Here is a 19,419-nt window from a genome sequence, read left to right on the forward strand (position 1 = left end):
AAGTCACTTCAGTTGGTGGCCTGTCCCCTGTCACAAGATCCTGAAACAGCACCAGAGGAGCTACAGCTGGAACTGATCGACCTTCAGTCTGACCTCGTCTTAAAAGAGAAGTTCAACTCTCTTAAACTGAATGACTTTTATGCTTCACTTGGTAAAGAGGTGTTTCCAAACCTCCGGAGGATGGCACAGAAGATGCTGGCGTTGTTCGGCTCGACCTATTTGTGTGAACAGGCGTTCAGCGTCATGAACATCAACAAAGCCAGCCACAGATCCAAGTTAACTGACCAACACCTCAGATCCATCCTGAGAATCGCCACAACAAAACTAAATCCAGACTTTGATGCACTGGCTAAAAAGGGAGACCAACAACACTGTTCCCACTGAAATTAAAAATAAGTTTCTTCGTTGTGTTATGTAAAAAATGCATTTGAAAATATTTTTTTCAATAAGCCTTACATGTTACATGTCATTTCTGTTAAGTGATGGACATGAGTAGTGCGCAGGTGCACGTACATTCTCAAAATAAAAAATGCACTCCAGATCAAATAACGCACTCCGCATACTGGCGCGCTGTCACTGTTCTGTCCTTGTGCTGGTCGTTGTTGAGTTTTGGCACAGGGGACAATTGAATAAGAAGGAGCAGGACAAGTAGACCTGCATCTCCTACCGTTTTTGAAATAAAGACAGTCAGGAGGAGAGTGATGATGATAATATCTTGAAGGATAACAGAATTTTCAGTGCTTTAAAATAATAACTGTTACTATTAAAAAAAGCTGTATTTTATTCATTTAATTTTCAGTGTTTTAAAAGTCATTTCAATAAATAGCTAAATACCATGGGACTTCAAAGACAGATATTTTGTTGTAATGCATTTGTTCATTTTCAATTGAAATTAAAGCACATGTTTTCTACATATCCCATGATATTTTATTTTCTCTTATGAGGTGTATTACCAAAACACCTGCTCCATCTGCTCCTGGTCCGGCCCCCCTGTCAAATTTTAGAACCTTTTGTGGCCCACAAGTCAAAAAGTTTGCCCACCCCTGGGCTAGGCACACATCCCTGTAGCACATCTGCTGATGGTGAGTGTGGAGATGTTGGCAATCTGTACCTACTGAGGTTTGCCATTGAGGAAGTTGAGGATCCATTTGCACAGGGAGGATGCTGTCGAATTAATATTCTGTCCTGATCTGCCAGCGGCGAAAATCCATTGCAGCCCTGACTGTTCAGGAACATAAAGATTTGGTATGTTCGCCCTTCTAATTCTGGATCCAGTTGTATTATTCTGGTGGTCAGCATCGCCCCCTTGTGTTGGCTAGTAACATCCTTTCTGAGACTACCGCCTGAGATTCTGCAAATGCTGGAAATCTTGAGTAACACACAAAATGCTGCAGGAACTCAACAATTCAGGCAGCCATCAGATTGTGAACGATCCGTGAACCCATCAGCACTACCCTATTTTTTGCTCTGTTTATTTTTGCAATACATAGTAATTTTATGTTTTTGCACTGCTTGTTGCCACAAAACAACAAATGAATTTGTCAGTGATAATCTAATTGTGAAAAGGGTGCTGTGATTCATAAATTTATAAACTTCTATCTGCTTCCCTCCTCCTCAGCCTCCGATGCTTCAGAGAAAGCAACCCAACTGTGTCCAATCTCTCCTTGAATTTACTCTCGAATCCAGGCAGCATCCTGGTGAACTTATTCTGCTTCTCTCCAAAGCCTTCCAATCCTTCCTGTAATGGGGCATCCTAAGTTGCAAAGAGCTTTTTGGCTTCCTGACTCCTGAAAGATAAAGGATTTGCTTTATTTGTCACACGTACTTTGAAACCCCGTGAAATGTGTCGTTTGTGTCGATGGCCAACCTGGTCCAATGGTGTGCTGGGGGCAGCATGCCTCTGGTGCCAACATAACATGCCCTAACCCATACATCATTGGACTGTGGGAGGAAACCGGCGCACACTACACATCATGGGGGAGCTACACATTCTGAGTGTACAAACTTCCTACAGACAGCAGCGGGAATTGAACCTGGGCCGCTGGCGTGTAAAGCATTGTGCTAGATGCCACGCTACCATACAAGCTCTTACAAGCACCGCCCTGACAGGGTAGTGATAGACACTGGTTCCTCCCATTAAACAATATCTGTGGCTCACAGTACCATAGCCTGGAAAGTGGGACTGACTGGCATTGGATCTGAACTCCCCTATTGGGATTGAAGGGTTAATTTTTTTTCCCTTTGTTACATGCAGATATTTTGGTACATGTTATTCACTCAGTATCCACTTTTATTAGGTACACCTGCTCATTAATGCAAATATCTAATCAGCCAATCATGTGGCAGGAACTCAGTGCTTAAAAGCATGCAGACATGGTCAAGAGGTTCCGTTTTTGTTCAGACCAAACATCAGAACGGGGAAGAAATGTGATCTAAGTGACCTTGACCGTGGAATGATTGTTGGTGCCAGATGGGGTGATTTGAGTATCTCAGAAACTGCTGATCTCCTGGGATTTTCATGCACAACAGTCTCTAGAGCTTACAGAGAAAATGGTGTGGAAAAACAAAAACATCCAGTGAGCAGCAGTTCTGTGGGTGAAAACACCTTGTTAATGAGAGATCAGAGGAGAATGGCCAGATTGGTTCAAGCTGACAGTAACTCAAATAACCACACATTACAACAGTGGTATGCAGTAGAGCATCTCTGAACACACAACACATCAAACCTTGAAATGGATGGGCTACAGCTGCAGAAGACCAAAAGCATACACTCAGTGGACACTCTATTAAGCACAAGGGTGCTGTACAGCTGAACGCTGTATTTGGTTCTTCCCTTAATGTACCTAATTAGAGATGGGTTCTGAATGCTCGTGCATGTTTCAGGGAAATAGGGTGTGAAATTAACTGTTGTAATGCAACGTAGAACTGTCCAGCCTCCTCTTGGCCCAAAATAGTATTTATGGGTCCTTTAGAAATCTGATGGCAGAGGGAAGAAGCTGTTCCTAAAACATTAAGTGTGGGTGTTCAGCTCCTGTACCTCATCTCTGATGGTAGTAACAAGCAAAGGGCAGGTCCCAGATGGTAAGGGTCCTTAATGATGGATGACACTTTCTTGAGACCACTTCTTGATGGTTATTTATTGCCCCCCCTCAATAATTGTAACCTTCATTCCTCTTTTGTGTTGCAGGACAGAAAACTCACCAAAGCCGAGCAGCAGAGATTCAAGGAGGAGGCAGAAATGCTGAAGGGCTTGCAGCACCCGAACATTGTGCGCTTCTACGACTCGTGGGAGTCAACGCTGAAGGGGAAAAAGTGTATAGTGCTGGTAACGGAGCTTATGACGTCCGGGACCCTAAAGACGTGAGTAAATACCACACAGGTCTTGCCTCCTGGTTTTCATGACTTTGGGGGTCTTAAGGGCTCAAATTTAATTTCTTGTTTGTGCTAATTTAAAACGGAGTCAGTGTCCCTTAAAAAAGCAAAAGAAAACTTTATCTTCCTTCGCACACTGACAAAACCCTGTGCCAACAGTGTCAGATAATGAAAAATCTCATTTTCCTTGACGCAGAAAGCTGCATGCGTAGACTTGTGACCAATTCCAACTCTCCCTCGGGACGCAAGATTCTGGAATCTGAAGCAGCAAACAATCTGCTGGAGGAATTCAACAGGCCAAGAGCATCTGTGTGGTAGAAATGAACCGTCAACATTTTGGGTTGAAAACCTTACATCAGGGTTCAACATTGTCATTATGTGTCATGTTGTATGACGTAGGTGATCCTGGTCTCATGATTACGATTGCTCTTGGCAAATTTTTCGACAGAAGTGGTTTGCCATTACCTTCTGGCCAGTGTCTTTACAAGTCGGGCGACCCTAGCCATAATCAGTGCACTGCTGAGATTGTCAGTAGTCACACAACCAGGAGTGTGATATGCACCAGCTGATCATACGAACATCCACCATCTTGCCCAAGGGTGACCTGCAGGCTAGCAGAGGGAGGGAGCACCTTACACCTCCTTTGGTAGAGTTGTATCTCCACCCCGACACCCAAAATCTACCTCTAAAACTGTTTCTAAAGCGTTGATTGTTGGTCTTCAGTCTCCCGTACCTTCGCCCTAATGTTATTAATGAGGAAGAGAGCATGTCCTAGGTTGTGGGAGTCCTAAGTAATGAATATCACCTTTTTTAAGACAGCACATTGAAAATATCCTCAGTGGTGAGGAGGCTAGTACCTATGATGGAGCTGGCTAAGTCGACAACCTGAGCACGAGCACTTCACTTTCTTTGTAGCTGCTACACTTTACTCTGTGTATTTATTACTTTACCTTGTTCTACCTCAGTGCATTGTTGGGAGGGAAAAGCAAGTCAGACTGCATCTATGACTGGAAATAAACTCTCGAAGTTTTGGGCCAAGACTTCGTGAGAACTGAAAAGGAAGGGGTTAGAAGCCAGAATAAGAAGGTGTGGAGATGGGGGGAAAGTAGTACAGGTGATAGGTGATCAGGTGAAGGAGAAGATGGGTGGATGGAGAGGGATGGTGAGGAGCTGGGAGGTGATAGGTAGAAGAGGTAAAGAAGAATAAATTGTTAAGAGAGGAGAGTGGACCATGAGAGAAAAGAGGGCGTGGTGGACGGGTGAGGAGAAGAGAAGGGGTAAGAGGGTAACCAAAATGCAGAATGGAAAAGGAGAGAAGGGGAGGGGAGAGAAGTGATTGGAAGTTGGAGATATCAAAGTGCATGCCACCAGGTTAGAAGCTACTCAGATGGACTACGAGGTGTTGCTCCTCCAACATGAGAGTGGACTCATCGTCTCAGTTGAGGAGGTCATGTGTCAGATTGGGAACTAGAATTAAAATGGGTGCCCACTGGAAAAACTCAGCTTGTGTGGCAGATGGAGTGAAGACGTTCTGCCACCTAATCTGCCAATTTATTTTTACTGCCTCCTGTATGGAAGGGTGTTGGATGGCAGGGGAAGGCGTGTGTTAATCAATGTGATCTCTTGCCTCCCACTCAGGTACTTGAAGAGGTTTAAGGTGATGAAGCCCAAGGTCCTGCGCAGTTGGTGCAGGCAGATCCTGAAGGGCCTGCAGTTCCTACACACTCGCACCCCGCCCATTGTCCACCGCGACCTCAAATGTGATAACATCTTCATCACCGGGCCCACCGGATCCGTCAAAATCGGAGACCTGGGACTGGCAACATTGATGCGCACGTCTTTTGCTAAAAGTGTGATAGGTAAGCTTAGAAAATCTTTATCACGCTAAAGTAGTAGGGAAACCACTTTGTGCTCGACAGACTTTCCAGCAGTCTGGAGATCATGCAATAGTGATGGTGATTGTGAGAGACATACTGATCCATGCTTGATCCACTCTGTCACAGCTGAAGGTGTCCTCACTGCCATCTTCAGGGATTGGCACCTCAAGAAGGCAGTATCCATCACTAAAGACCTGATATGCCCTCTACTCGTTATTACCATCGGGGAGAAGGTGCAGGTGCCTGAAGATTCATATTCAACGATTCAGAAACAGCTTCTACCCTTCCCCTCTGCTGTCAGATTTTTAAACAGACCATGAACCCATGAGCACTACCTCATTATCCCTTTATTTTTTTGAATTTTCATATATAGAGACAGCTTCTACCCACTCTTTTAAGTCTATTGAATGGTTTCCCAGTATGATATGACGGTCTCTGTCTCACTACAATCTTGCACTTTATTGCTTGCCTGCACTGCACTCTCTCTGTAACTGTAAAACTTGATTCTGCATTATTTTCTTTTGAGAAATACACCACAGTAATAGGCCCTACTGCCCAATTACACCACAGTGACCAATAAACCTACTTAGCCCCTATGCTTTGAGACGTCTGTTCCTTAAGGTTGTTATCGCTGGGGGAGGTAGTGGGGATAAGCTCCCACTGCCTATTAAATGCTCCCAATAACGTGCATCTCAAGTAGCCTCTGACAACCAAGTCCATCTCCTGTCCTTCACACCTGGCTTAGCAAGTAAGACCAACAGAGTCATTTCTACTGACATGAGAAGGGGCAACAGCAGGTTACTAGTGTCTTAAAACCAGTTACTTCAGGCAGATGGGGCTTGTCAACCATGGTTGATCATTGAGGAGAAGGAAAACTGCGATCTCAAACCTCTGCTGCCTTGAAGGTATACCTACTCATGGGGAAGGCTTCAGGAATAAACCCAGAGGAAAATTTTGAAGCTGGAATCCTTAAAATCCTAAGTTGAAATCAGAGTTGACTGGCTGAAACTCAGGTGCCAAACTATATCGGTCTCTTGCCGTTCCTTTGGATTTATCAGATGCGCGGAGAGGGGGAGCTTGCTGCATGGGCACCAGCTTGGTCTCTGTATCGTACTGCCCTGGCTTGCGTATCACATAGGCAGTTTGGACACAATATCCATGGTTGACCCCAACCAACGGAGGCCTTTGGGATGTGGGAGGAAACCAGAGCCTCGGGGAAACACTCACGGTCGCAGGGAGAGCTTCTAAATCCCTTGCAGAGAGCGGCGGGAATTGAACCCGTGTTGCTGACACTGTGGTAGTGTTAACTCTAACCGCTATGTCACCGTGCCATTTTTAATCTTGCCACCTTTGCAATGTACTGCTGCCGCAAAGCAAGCCACACGACATCACAGAAACATTTAGTCAATGCTGAACTCTTATTCTGCCTAGTCCCATTGACCTGCACCTGGACATTAGCCCTCTACACCCCTCCCATCCACATACTTATCCAAACTTCTCTTAAGTGTTGAGATTGAACCTGTATCCACCACTTCCACTGAGGGCTCGTTCCACACTCTGAGTGAAGACATTCCCCCCTCTGGTTCCACTTAAACATTTCACCTTTTACCCTTAACCTATGACCTCTAGTTCTATCCTCATGCAACCTCAGTGGAAAAAGCCTGTTTGTATTTACCCTCTCTATACCCCTCATAATTTTGCATACCTCTATCAAATCTCCACACATTCTTCCACACTCCAGGGAATAAAGTGAGGTGACATTTCACCTGCGGGTCTAGGCTCATCTACTGTATTTGGTGTTCTTCGTGTGGCCTCCTCAGCACTGGTGAGACCCAGTGTGGATTGGGAGATCACTTTGCGAGCACCTTCGCTCCATCTGCAACAGGCAGTCTTTCCCGGTGGCCACTCAATTTAATTCCATGCCCCATTCCCATCCCGACATGTCAGTCTATGGCCTCCTTTACTGCCGGAATCCTCTGTACTATGCTGAGATTCATTTTCTTGCAGGCATTCACATTGGATGCAAGGAAACACAATAGATTCAATGAAACAGCACACTCAGAGGCAGACGAACAACCACAGTGCAAAATATGACAAATTATGGAAATACAAAAACAAGATCATAATAAATATGATAAATAATCCTGAAAGGATGAGTTGTAAAGTCCTTGAAAGTGAATCTGGAGATTGTGGAATCAGTTTAGTGTTGAGTTGAGTGAAGTTATCTACATTGGTTCAGGAGCCTGATGGCCATAGGGTAATAACTGTTCCTGATCCTTGTGCTGTGTAAGGCTCTTGTACCACCTCTTCAATAAGTTGTTCTATTGTGAATGCCTGTAAGGAAATGAATCTCAAGGTAGTATATGGTGACGTATACATATTTATTTTGAACTTTGATATACAGTGGATTCCAGTTAATTGGGACATGTCAGGACTAGGTCATTTTGTCCCAATTAAGCAGCTTCTGCAATTAGCCAAAGTTTCATGGAAATAGTTTAAAAAGGTATGAAAAAGATAAGCTACCATTTATCAAACAGATTATTTATTTAATAACAGTAAATTCGAGCACTACTGATATTATTACAGTACTATAAAACCGTGTATTAGCTTCTAATAGTTATCAGTGGAAGAATTTACCTATCATGTTCTTTTGATTGACTATAAAAGAACAAAATCAGCGCAGACACCGAGTGAGATAGTAGATTGACTTCAAACAGTGCTTTGACAGTTGCCTCCATTTTAATTGGAACATTTAAGGTGATTGTTGATACCTCCAAATTCTGCGTGTTCCTAATGTATTAAGGTAGTGATATCTTTTCATTTTCACTTCTAGTCTTCTCTGGCATCTCCATGCCTGAATGCTTGAAACCACAGTGAGCAAAACAGTTCTGAATTGTCTTGTTTGTTACTCACCATCTATCAGTGACAAAAATTTTGACACGAACACTCAAGTGATGCTATTTAAAAAACTGCTCACTCTAAGCACAGCCACACAACTTTCACGTGACTGGTGACAAACAGAAACTGTTTGGTCACAGTCTCCTGCCCCCAGTTTAGCTGCATAGTGTCCCAAATAAATGAAGATACTCCTGGCTATTTTCTCAATATGTTTTTGTTCTTGAGTTTTCCTAAATAAGCGGCTACCCCGATTTACCAATGACCCAAGTGACCAAATGCACTGTATTTCCAAGTGAGGATAGTGTGTGACTTGGTGGGCAACTTGCAGGTGGGGTTGTTCCCTTGTCTTTGTTCCCTGTAGATGGTGCACACCTGCTACACCTCACTTCAGACATTGAGGGATAAAGTCTCTGTAATAAGCCATTGATCAGGTCACACTTGGAGTATTGTGAGCAGTTTTGGGCTCCTAATCTTAGAAAGGATGTGCTGGCATTGGAGAGGGTCCAGAGGAAGTTTGCGAGAATAATCCCAGAATTAAAGGGTCAACGTATGAAGAGCGTTTGATGGCTCTAGGCCTGTACTCACTAGAATTTTGAAGAATAGTTGGGGGAGGGCGGGGTGTGTAGATTTCATGGAAGCCTGTCGAATATTGAAAGGCCTAGATAGAGTGGATGTGAAGAGAGTGTTTCCTATAGTGGGAGAATCTAGGACCAGAGAGCACAATCTCAAAAACAAAATAGAACATTTAGAACAGAGATGAGGAATTTCCTTAGTCAGAGAGTGCTGAAACTGTGGAATTTTTTGCCATAGACAGCTTCGAAGGCCAAATCATTGGGTATATTTAAAGTGGAAGTTGATAGATTTTGATTTGTAAAGGGTGTCAAAGGTTACGGGGAGAAGGCTGGGGTTGAGAGGGAAAATAAATCAGCCATGATGGAATGATAGAACAGACTCAATGGGCTGAATGGCTTAATTCTGCTCCTAAGTAAGCATATTAAAATCCTTGCAGACCTGGTGCACACATCAGCCTTTGGATGGTAAGAGGTGGACCAGTTGGCTCTGGCTTTGCTCTGCTTATATTTTTTTCTTTCTGTTATTTGTGAGTGATAATAATGGTAAATATGTAGTCTAATGCCTCTATGAATATGTGTTTTTTCATAATAAACATTTTATATGCTTATTTATTACTCATTCTTTTTCGTTTAAAAATTCCATAATAATTGTAACTTAATTGTCACAATAATAGTAATAATATTGTTACAATTAAGTAACACTGAGACAAATGGGCCTGTAAATTTATTGTCAAAGTACATATTTGTCACCATATACAACCCTGAGATTTGTTTTCTTGCAAGCATTCACAGTAGAAACCATGAACAACTGCTCACAAAGACTGACAAAGAACCAATGTGCAAAAGCCAATAAATCGTTGAAATGCAAAAAAAAAACCCTAATAATTAAATAAGTAATACAGAGAACATGAGCTATAGAGTCTTTCACAATGAGGTTGTGGAATCAGTTCAGGATTGAGGTGAGTGCATTTGTCCACATCGGTTGAGTTGAGGGGTAATAACTGTTTCTGAACCTGGAGGTGTGAGTCCTGAGGCTTCTGTACATTCTTGCTGATGGCACCAGTGAGAAGAGAGCATGTCCTGGGTGGTGGAGATCCCTGATGATGGATGATGCTTTACTGCAACAGCGCTGTATGTAGATGTGCTCAGTGCTGGGGAGGGCTTTACCCGTGATGGACTGGAGATTTTCCTTTTCCTTTCAGGGGCGTGATTCCATGCTGTATCTCCAAAACAAAAAACAGTAAATATTTAAATTTTCTTTAACAAATTCAACATGTTAAACTTGCCTGTTGCTGTTCCTTCCCCCGGCAGGAACTCCAGAATTCATGGCTCCGGAGATGTATGAAGAGCATTATGACGAATCCGTCGACGTTTACGCCTTTGGGATGTGCATGCTGGAAATGGCTACCTCAGAATACCCCTACTCCGAATGCCAGAATGCTGCCCAAATCTACCGGAAAGTAACCAGTGTAAGTCTGATTCCTTCTCATTGCTTTTAAAGGTCAAGGGATGATCAGAGCTTTAAACTCCTTGGTGCTGTTATATCAGAGAATGTCTTGGGACCGGCACAAAGAAGGCATGACAGCATCATTACTTTCTTAGAAGTTTGTGTAGGTTCAGCAAGTCACCTAAAACTTTGACAGGCTTTCATAGATGTGCAGTGGAGAGTGTTCTGACTGGTTGCATCCCGGCCTGGTATGTAGACACCAATGCCCAGGAACGAAAAGGTTTATAGAAAATGGTGGATACAGCCCAGTCAATCACAGGTAAAACCCTCTGCAGCACTGAGCATATTTAGATGGAGCGCTGCCACAAGAAAGCAGCATCCATCATTAACGACCCCACCCCCACTCCCAGCTTCCAGGCCACGTCTCTTCTCGATGCTGCCATCCAGCAGCAGGTACAGAAGCCTTTAGTCCCACACCACCAAGTTCAGGCTCCAACCTCCAGGCTGCTGAACTATCTTCACTCACCTCAACACTGAACTGATTCCACAATCTACAGACTCACTTTGAAGGACTCCACAACTCATGTTCTCAGTATTATTTACTACTAATTTACTTTTTAATTTGCATGTCTGTTGTCTTTTACACATGGATTATTTGTCAGCCTTTGTAGTTTTTCATTGATACTTTTGTATTTCTCTTTTCTACTGTGAATATCTGCAAGAAGATGAATCTCAAGGTAGTATATGGTGACAAATTCAGTACTGTGCAAATGTCTTAGGCACATATATAGAGTTAGGGTGGCCAAGAGTTGCACAGTACTGTATTTGTTAATGTGGTGCGGAGAGTGAGTTTGTCAATCTCGTGGGAACGAAGGATGTTGGGAATGGCTAGGATGGAGCCTGCGGTAGGGGTGTGGGACAGGGGGCAGAGCGGGGGGAATGGGCAGGGGTGGCGGGCACAGTTATTGGCAGACACACCCAACCCTGAGACACCAGGCAAGGTCATTTGAATCCAAACAATTGGTTTTGTTGATCATTACAGAATGTCTCTCCGGTGCTTCCCACTCCCTTCCCTTTCTCTCAACCATGATTCCCCTCTCCCTGCCCCCTTCCCAGTCTCGGTCCACAATAGAGACCCATATCAGAATCAGGTTAATCATCACTCACGTGTGTCATGAAATTTGTTTTATTTGTGGCAGCAGTACAGTGCAACACATAAAATTACTACAGTACTGTGCAAAAGTCGTAGGCTCCCTGGCAAATTTACTTTGAACTCTGAAACACCCTTAGTTATTCAAAAACAAATCTCAAGCTCCCAGTGACTTTTGCCGGGCCTGTCTCTCAACATGCAGGACGTGCTTTTAAGGTTGGAGGAGAGAAGTTTAAAACCAAAGCGATTTTTAATGCAAAGTTTGGTCGATGCCTGGAACGGATTACTAAGTAGAAGCTTAGTAGAAGGATTTATCCACTACCTAATGTAGTCTTTTCCTTTCTTGGGCATTAGTGTTTCCATACCAGGCTGTGATGCAACCAGTCAGGGTACTCTCCATTGTGCATCTGTACAAGTTTGTCATGCTGAATCTATTCAAACTCCTAACAGAGGTGCTGCTGTGCTTCCTCAGCTCAGATCCCCCTGATATGATAACACCATGGAATTTAAAGTTACCAATCCTCTCCACCTCTGATTCCCTAATGAGAACTGGCTCATGAACCTCTGTTTTTCCCCTCCTGTAGTCAATAATCAGCTCTTTGGGTTTGCTGCTGTTGTGTGAGAGGTTGTTGTGGCACCACTCGGAATCTTCCTCCTATATGCTGATTCGTCATAAGGGTGGCATCAGCAAACTTAAATATGGCATTAAAGTTGGGTTAAAGGGGCCCATTTCTGTACTGCGTTTTCGCACATGGTAGGTTCCAAACTGCAGTGGTGCTGGCATCGGGGGAAGACATCAGAGGGTGTTACTTTCTAACTGCTCTTTGCTGGGGCTGCTTTTGTAAAATCTGCCCTTGTGTTCCTGCTCTTAGGGCATTAAACCGGCAAGCTTCAATAAGGTGAGCGACCCCGAGATCAAGGAAATCATCGAAGGATGCATCCGACAGAACAAGTCAGAAAGGTGGGTTTTACAGATGGGCTGGGCGGGCAACGAAAAGTCTCTGTGACAGAGTTGCAGTGATGGAACGGGGAAGAAATTAGTTGAAATTGCAAACTAAAACATCTTAGCAGCTTATTCGAAATCAAGATTGTTTAATGTCATTTCCAGTGCACAAGTGTAAAGGAGAACAAAATAATTGTTACTCCGGATCTGATACAGAACAGAAAAAAATGACAGGATGAAAGTACAAAGTAAATTTATTATCAAAGTGCATATATGTTACCATAAACAACTTTGAGATTCATTTTCTTTTGGCCATACTCAGTAAATCCAAGAAACAATAGAATCACTGAAGACTGCACCCAACAGGGCAGAAAAGAAAATAAATAATAATAATAAATAAGTAAGCAATAAACATCAAAAGCATGAGTTGAAGAATCCTTGGAAGTGAGTCCATAGGTTGTGGGAACGGTCAGTGATGGAGCGATTGAAGTTATCCTCTCTGGTTCAAGAGCCTGATTGTTGAGGGGTAATAACTGTTCTTTAACCTGGTGGTACGAGTCCTGAAGCCCCTGTACCTCCTTCCCGATGGCAGCAGTGTGAAGAGAGTATGGGCTTGGTGGTGGGGGTCCTTGATGATGGATGCTGCTTGCCTGCGAAGCGCTCCATAGATGTCCTCAATGGTGGAGGGGGGTTTACCTGTGATGGACTGGGCCATAGCCACTTCTTTTTGTAGGATTTTCCATTCAAGGGCATTAGCGTTTCCATACCAAGCTGTGATGCAACTAAGCAATATACTCTCCACCTTTCATCTACAGGACACAATAAAATTTTTAAAATGCAATAATTATAAATATATTAGCTTATGTACATTGATTGATTGTCCATAAAGTGACACTAGGCACAGGAATACATAAGTTGACATGAAATGGTAAAGTAGTGGTGATTGGGGTATGGAGGGGTGGGTTAGTAGGTGGAAGTGTTGATCAGCCTTACTGCTTGGGAAAAATTATCCAGGTAACAATGCTGCTTAGGCTATTCGGAAACTGGACTGGTGACCATTAAGAGCAGAATTAGGTCATTCGGCCCATTGTGTCTGCTCTGTCATTGCATCGCTTATTTTCCTTCTCAATTCCATCCTCTTGCCTTCTCCCCATAACCTCTGATGCCTTGGTAAATCACAAGCCTATAGCCCTCCACTGTAAGTATGCCCAATGACTCGGCCTCCACAGCCACCTGTTGCAACAAATTCCATAGATTCGCCACCCTCTGGTTAAAGAAGTTCCTCATAATCTCTGTTCTAATAGAATAGGTTTCTCCTCTGGGTGGTCTGGTTCTCTCCCACATTCCAAACACTAATTTGTCAGCAGTTTAATTGGTTACTTGGGTGTAGTTGGGCAGCACAGGCTTGTTGGGTTAGAACCTTTAAGAAAAAAGCCAAAATAAACAAGCTAATTAATTAGGTGCCACCCCCGGCACGTAAATGTCGGCCCAGATCAGAGACGATTGCCGATCGCATAGAGCAAGTGAACTCAGCAATCGCCTCTGAACTGGACCGATATCGGCTTTTTTCTTAAAGATGTGCTGGGTGCGTTCCGGCTACTGCTGCATCCCTGCATGCTTGGCGGCCCGGTATCGGTCCATGGCCCAGAGGTTGGGGACCACTGCGTTAGAAGAGCCTATTACAGTGCTGTAAAAGAAAGAAGAATAAAGTGCTCAGTTTACAGAGAGAGTTTACTTTGGAAGGAAAAATGGAAGATCAGATTATTGTTTAAATGGTAACAGATTGCAGTATGCTGCTGTGTAGAGGGACTTGAGAGTGCTTGTACATGAATCACAAAAGGTTGGTTTGCAGGTGCAGTCGTCTATCAAGAAGGCAAATGGGTTATTGGTCTTCATTGCTAGAGGGATTGAATTTAAAAGCAAGGGAAGTTATGCTACAACCGTACAGGGTTCTGGTGAGGCTGCATCTGGAGTACTGCGTGCAGTTCTGGTCTCCCTTCTTGAGGAAGGGTAGACTGGTTTTGGAGGCAGTGGAGAGGAAATTCACCAGGTTAATTCCATGAATAAGGGGATTGGATTATGAGGAGAGATTGAGTTGCCTGGGACTATACTCGCTGGAATTCAGAAGTATGAGAGAAAATCTCACAAGTATGAGAGAAACTTATGAAAGGGGTAGATAAGGTGGCGGCAGGAAAGTTGTTTCCACTGATAGGTGAGACGAGAACTAAAGGGCATAGCTTCAAGATTCAGGGGAGTAAATTTAGGACGGCAATGAGGAGGAACTGCTTTTCCCAAAGAGTGGTGAATTTGGGATTTCTCTGCCCAATGAAGCAGTGGAGGCTACCTCAGTAAATATATTTAAGACAAGGTTGGATAGATATTGGGATTGTAGGAGAATTAAGGGTTATGGGAAAAAGGCAGGTAGGTGGAAATGATTCCATGGTCATATCAGCCATAATCTTATTGAATGGTGGAGCAGGCTCGACAGGCCGGATGGCTTACTCCTTTTTCTGTTTCTTGCGTTCTTGTATCGTGATGCAGGTATTTCCAATCTGTTAGGTAGGGAGTACTAGAATATTAATGTATTGGTGAAAAATAGACATTGTCTTGTAGTCAAGATGCAATCTGAGAAGAATTTGGAACCAAACAGTCCCCAGCTGAACACTGTTCATACAGAAGTTCCAGAAGTAAAGGTGTTTCCCCAAACTTTTATGTCACCAACAACTCAAGCAAGTTTCCACAGATGTAAGGTAGAAGCATTTTGATTGGTTGCATTACAGCCTGGTATGGAGGTGCCAGTGCACAAGACTGGAAAAAGCTGCTGAGGGTTGTAGAGTCAGCCAGCTTCGTAATAAGCACTAGCTTCCCCAACCAGTGATGCCTCAAGAAGGCAGCGTCCAACATTAAGGACTCTCACCATCAGGGTCGTGCCCTCTCTCATTACTACCATCAGGGAGGAGGTACAGGAACCTGAAGACCCACACTCAATGTTTCAGGAAAAGCTTCTTTCCCTTCACCATCAGATTTTTCAACGGACAATGAGCCCATGAACGTGACCTCACTATTTTTGCTTTTTTTGCACTATTTATTTCATTTTTAATATATATACACTCAGTGGCCACTTTATTGGAACCTGGTGTGGTCTTCTGCTGCTGTAGCCCATAAACTTCAAGGTTCAATGTGCTGTGTATTCACAGTTGCTATTCTGCGCACCACTGATGTAACGGGTGGTTATTTGAGTTACTGTCGTCTTCCTATCAGCTTGAACCAGTCTGGCCATTCTCCTCTGGTCTCTCATTAACAAGGCATTTTCACACACACAACTACCGCTGACTGGATGCTTTTTAAAAACTTTTCACGCTATCCCCTATAAACTCTTTTAAGCATGAAAATCCCAGGAGATCAGCAGTTTCTGTTACATTCAAACCACCCTGCCTGGCACCAACAATCATTCCACGGTGAAAGTCACTTCCCCATTCTGATGTTTGGTCTGAACAACAACTGAACCTCTTCACCCTGTCTGCGTGCTTTTATGCGTTGAGTTGTAGCCACGTGATTGGCTGATGTTTGCTTTAATGAGTGGGTTGTGCACAGGTATATCTAATAAAGTGGCTACAGATTTGTATTTCTTATGGTCAATTACAGTATTTTTATGTATTGCACAGGCTTGCCATAAAGGACCTCCTGAGCTACGCTTTCTTTGCCGAGGACACGGGCCTGCGGATCGAACTGGCCAAAGAGGACACTAGGCAGGACTCCTCGCTCGCCCTCCGCATCTGGGTGGAAGACCCCAAGAAGCTGAAAGGCAAGCACAAGGACAATGAGGCGCTGGAGTTCAGCTTCGACCTGGAGCAGGACACCCCTGAGGAGGTGGCACAGGAGATGGCAAGTGCTTAACGGGTCCCGAACCTTCTGCGTGTCTCCCTGCGTGCATGTGTGTGTGAGTGCTTACATGTCTGTGTGTTTCTCTCTCTATTTTCCTTGTGTATCCTTCTGACTGCATGCTTGTGTGTCTCCCTGTGTGCGTGTCCCTGTGGGCTGTGGAGACGATCATCGCTGCCGTTTGCCTCCTCCGCTGACCTGCGACATGTTTGGTGGTTCCAGGTCCGGTCGGGCTTTTTCCACGAGAGCGACTCCAAGCTGCTGTGCAAGTCCATCCGCGACCGGGTCTCCTTCATCAAGCGGAAGCGCCAGAGGACGCAGCAGATCCGCGAGGTCGAGGAGCAGGAGAAGCTGCGCCCTCAGCCGGAGCAGCAGCCGCCGGCCCCGGTGACCCCCGGCTGGCACCAGCACCCGCCCGAGTCCGAGGACCCGGAGGTCGACCAGCATGTGCTGCAGAGTAAGCTGCTCGCCAACACCGTTTCAAGTAAGCTTCTGTCTCCTCCCGCTCCGTCCTCCACCTCTCCCTGCTCCCCCACCATTGTCCAGTCCCGTTCCCTGGTGCTATCCGCAAACAACCCCCGCCCCTGACCCCCTCCTCTTGCTCTCACCGGAGTAGTCCTCCCGGGCAAACCTGGCAGTATCCGTGGGATGCGGGTTAATGATTCAGTCATAAAGTAGCATGGAACAGACCCTTCAGCCCATCTGTTTTACATCGACTCAAACCTGGACCATGTTCTTATACAGATGGCTCTTGTGTACGACTCACTTCCTTACCGCGTGTGTGTGTGTGTGTGTATGTGCACGCGCGCACACACATGCCCCCCACATACCCATAGAGCAAAAGGCCCTTCAGCCCATCAGTTTTGCATTGACCCATACCTGGACCGTGTTCTTGTACAGATGGCTCTTATGTACTACTCACTTCCTTGACCTCATCTGTTGTACGTGTGTGTGTATATACACACGCGACCCCACACACCCACACATACCCCACGTACCCATAGAACAAAAGGCCCTTCAGCCTATCAAGTCTGTGCCAAACTGTTATACTGCCTAGTTCCAGCGACCTGCACCCAGACCATAACCCTCCACACCCCTCCCATCCATGTACTTATCCAAACTTCTCTTAAATGTTACATCGAGCATCTACCTCTCCCACTGGGATCTCATTCCACACTCCCACCACCCTCTGACTGAAGAAATTCCCCTCAGGTATTTCACCTTCCACCCTCAACCTATGGTCTCTATTTCTAGTCTTGCCCAAACTCAGTGGAAAAGCCTGCTTACATTTACCCTATCTATACCCCTCATAATTTTGTAAATCTCTTGTCAAATCTCCCCTTATTCTCCTGTGCTCCAGGGAGTTAAGTCCTAACTTATTTAACCTTTCCCGATAACTAAGGATCTCAAATCCTGGTAACATTCCTATAAATTAGCTCTACACTCTTTCAGTCTTATTGATATCTTTCCTGTAGGTAGGTGACCAGAACTTCACACAATATCGAAATTAGGTGTGCTTGGGGAGCTGGTGGGCCAGCCAAAGAGTACGGTACAGGGAAACAAGTGAGGGAATGGCCTGGCTGTCATTTTGTGGGCAGAATTATATTTGTTATTTCTGACTTTTATATATGGCATGTAATTTATTGTTTTGTCACAGCAGTCCAGTTCAAAAACATAACAGTTACTATAAATGCTGAGCAGAACAGTACAAAGAGAGAAAGAGAGTGGAATATTGAGTCACTTTGACGTAGCAGCTACGTCGGGGTCCAATTCCCACCACTGTCTGTAAGGAGTTGGTATGCACTCCACGTGATAGCATGGGTTTCCTCCCGTGTTCCAAAGACGTACAGCTTGGGGTTGGTAAATTGCGGACACGTTACATTGGCGCTGGAAGCATGGCAACGCCTATGTGCCCCCAGTACATCCTCAAAGTGTGTTGGTTTGACGCAAACAACGCATTTCTCTGTATGTTTCGATGTACAGATGATAAATAAAGCTAATCTCACATTGAACCATTCAGAAATCTGATGGCAGAGAGGAAGAAGCTGTACCTGGGTCTTTAGGTGACTGATGGTAGTGATGTGAAGAGAGCATGTCCCAGATAGCGAAGGTCCTTAGTGACGGATGCTGTCATCTTGAGGCAATGCCTCTTGAAGATGTCCTCGACAACAGGGAGGGCTGTAGCATGAAGGAGCTAGCTGACTGACTTCTGCAGACTCTTGTGATCCTATACATTGGAGCCTTCATTCCATGCAGTGATGCAACCGGTTAGAATGCTCTCCCTGGTACACCTATAGAAATCTCTTGGTCTATGTCCACACTAGACCAGATAATTTTGGAAACGCCGGTTTCACGTTAAAACGATAGGCATCCACACCATGCATTTTTAAAAATATCTCTGTCCACATTGAAACGGATATTTCGGCGAATCTCCTCTTACTGTGCATATGCAGGACACATCTACCGAAAACAAGCGATATGTCTGGTGTCGAATCTCACTGTGAAAGACTTGCTGCGCGTTTGTTTAGTTACAGACTAGAAAAACTTAAACGATGGACAGCTGTTAGCTCTTGTGCAGGAGAACTTAAAAGTAGAAATAAACAAATACTGGAGCGTATGGAGGCAACCGACAGGGAGTTCACGGACAGTATGACCCGACTGATGACAAACATTGAAAAACTGACTAACTCTGTTGCATTAATAAAGCCCCTTGTTAAATGTATAAAACATGTCTGCATCAGTATTATCTTGTATTTCCATACAATGTTACATTAGATAGTGTTGGGCTTGAAAACGAACACAGGGCAGAATTTCAAGCCCAACAATAGATAGATAGATACTTTATTCATCCCCATGGGGAAATTCAACTTTTTTTCCAATGTCCCATACACTTGTTGTAGCAAAACTAATTACATACAATACTTAACTCAGTAAAAAAATATGATATGCATCTAAATCACTATCTCAAAAAGCATTAATAATAGCTTTTAAAAAGTTCTTAAGTCCTGGCGGTAGAATTGTAAAGCCTAATGGCATTGGGGAGTATTGACCTCTTCATCCTGTCTGAGGAGCATTGCATCGATAGTAACCTGTCGCTGAAACTGCTTCTCTGTCTCTGGATGGTGCTATGTAGAGGATGTTCAGAGTTATCCATAATTGACCGTAGCCTACTCAGCGCCCTTCGCTCAGCTACCGATGTTAAACCCTCCAGTACTTTGCCCATGACAGAGCCCACCTTCCTTACCTGCTTATTAAGACGTGAGGCGTCCCTCTTCTTA

The 19,419-nt window shown here is 44.4% G+C and overlaps 1 protein-coding gene across 3 annotated transcripts in view; it reads left to right on the forward strand.

Moving 5' to 3' along the window:
- The window catches only part of LOC140715987 (serine/threonine-protein kinase WNK3-like), a 135,339-nt gene that overhangs the window by 75,793 nt on the left and 40,127 nt on the right, over positions 1–19,419 (forward strand). For all 3 annotated transcript variants that reach the window (XM_073028609.1, XM_073028608.1, XM_073028607.1), the window contains exons 3-8: positions 3,188–3,360; positions 5,011–5,231; positions 10,031–10,188; positions 12,189–12,277; positions 15,925–16,144; positions 16,364–16,625. In XM_073028609.1, the coding sequence (XP_072884710.1) occupies positions 3,188–3,360; positions 5,011–5,231; positions 10,031–10,188; positions 12,189–12,277; positions 15,925–16,144; positions 16,364–16,625 (1,123 nt within the window). The remainder of the gene's footprint in view (positions 1–3,187; positions 3,361–5,010; positions 5,232–10,030; positions 10,189–12,188; positions 12,278–15,924; positions 16,145–16,363; positions 16,626–19,419) is intronic.

Source organism: Hemitrygon akajei, chromosome 24 (assembly GCF_048418815.1).
Source record: "Hemitrygon akajei chromosome 24, sHemAka1.3, whole genome shotgun sequence".
In the NCBI taxonomy this organism is placed as follows: domain Eukaryota; kingdom Metazoa; phylum Chordata; class Chondrichthyes; order Myliobatiformes; family Dasyatidae; genus Hemitrygon; species Hemitrygon akajei.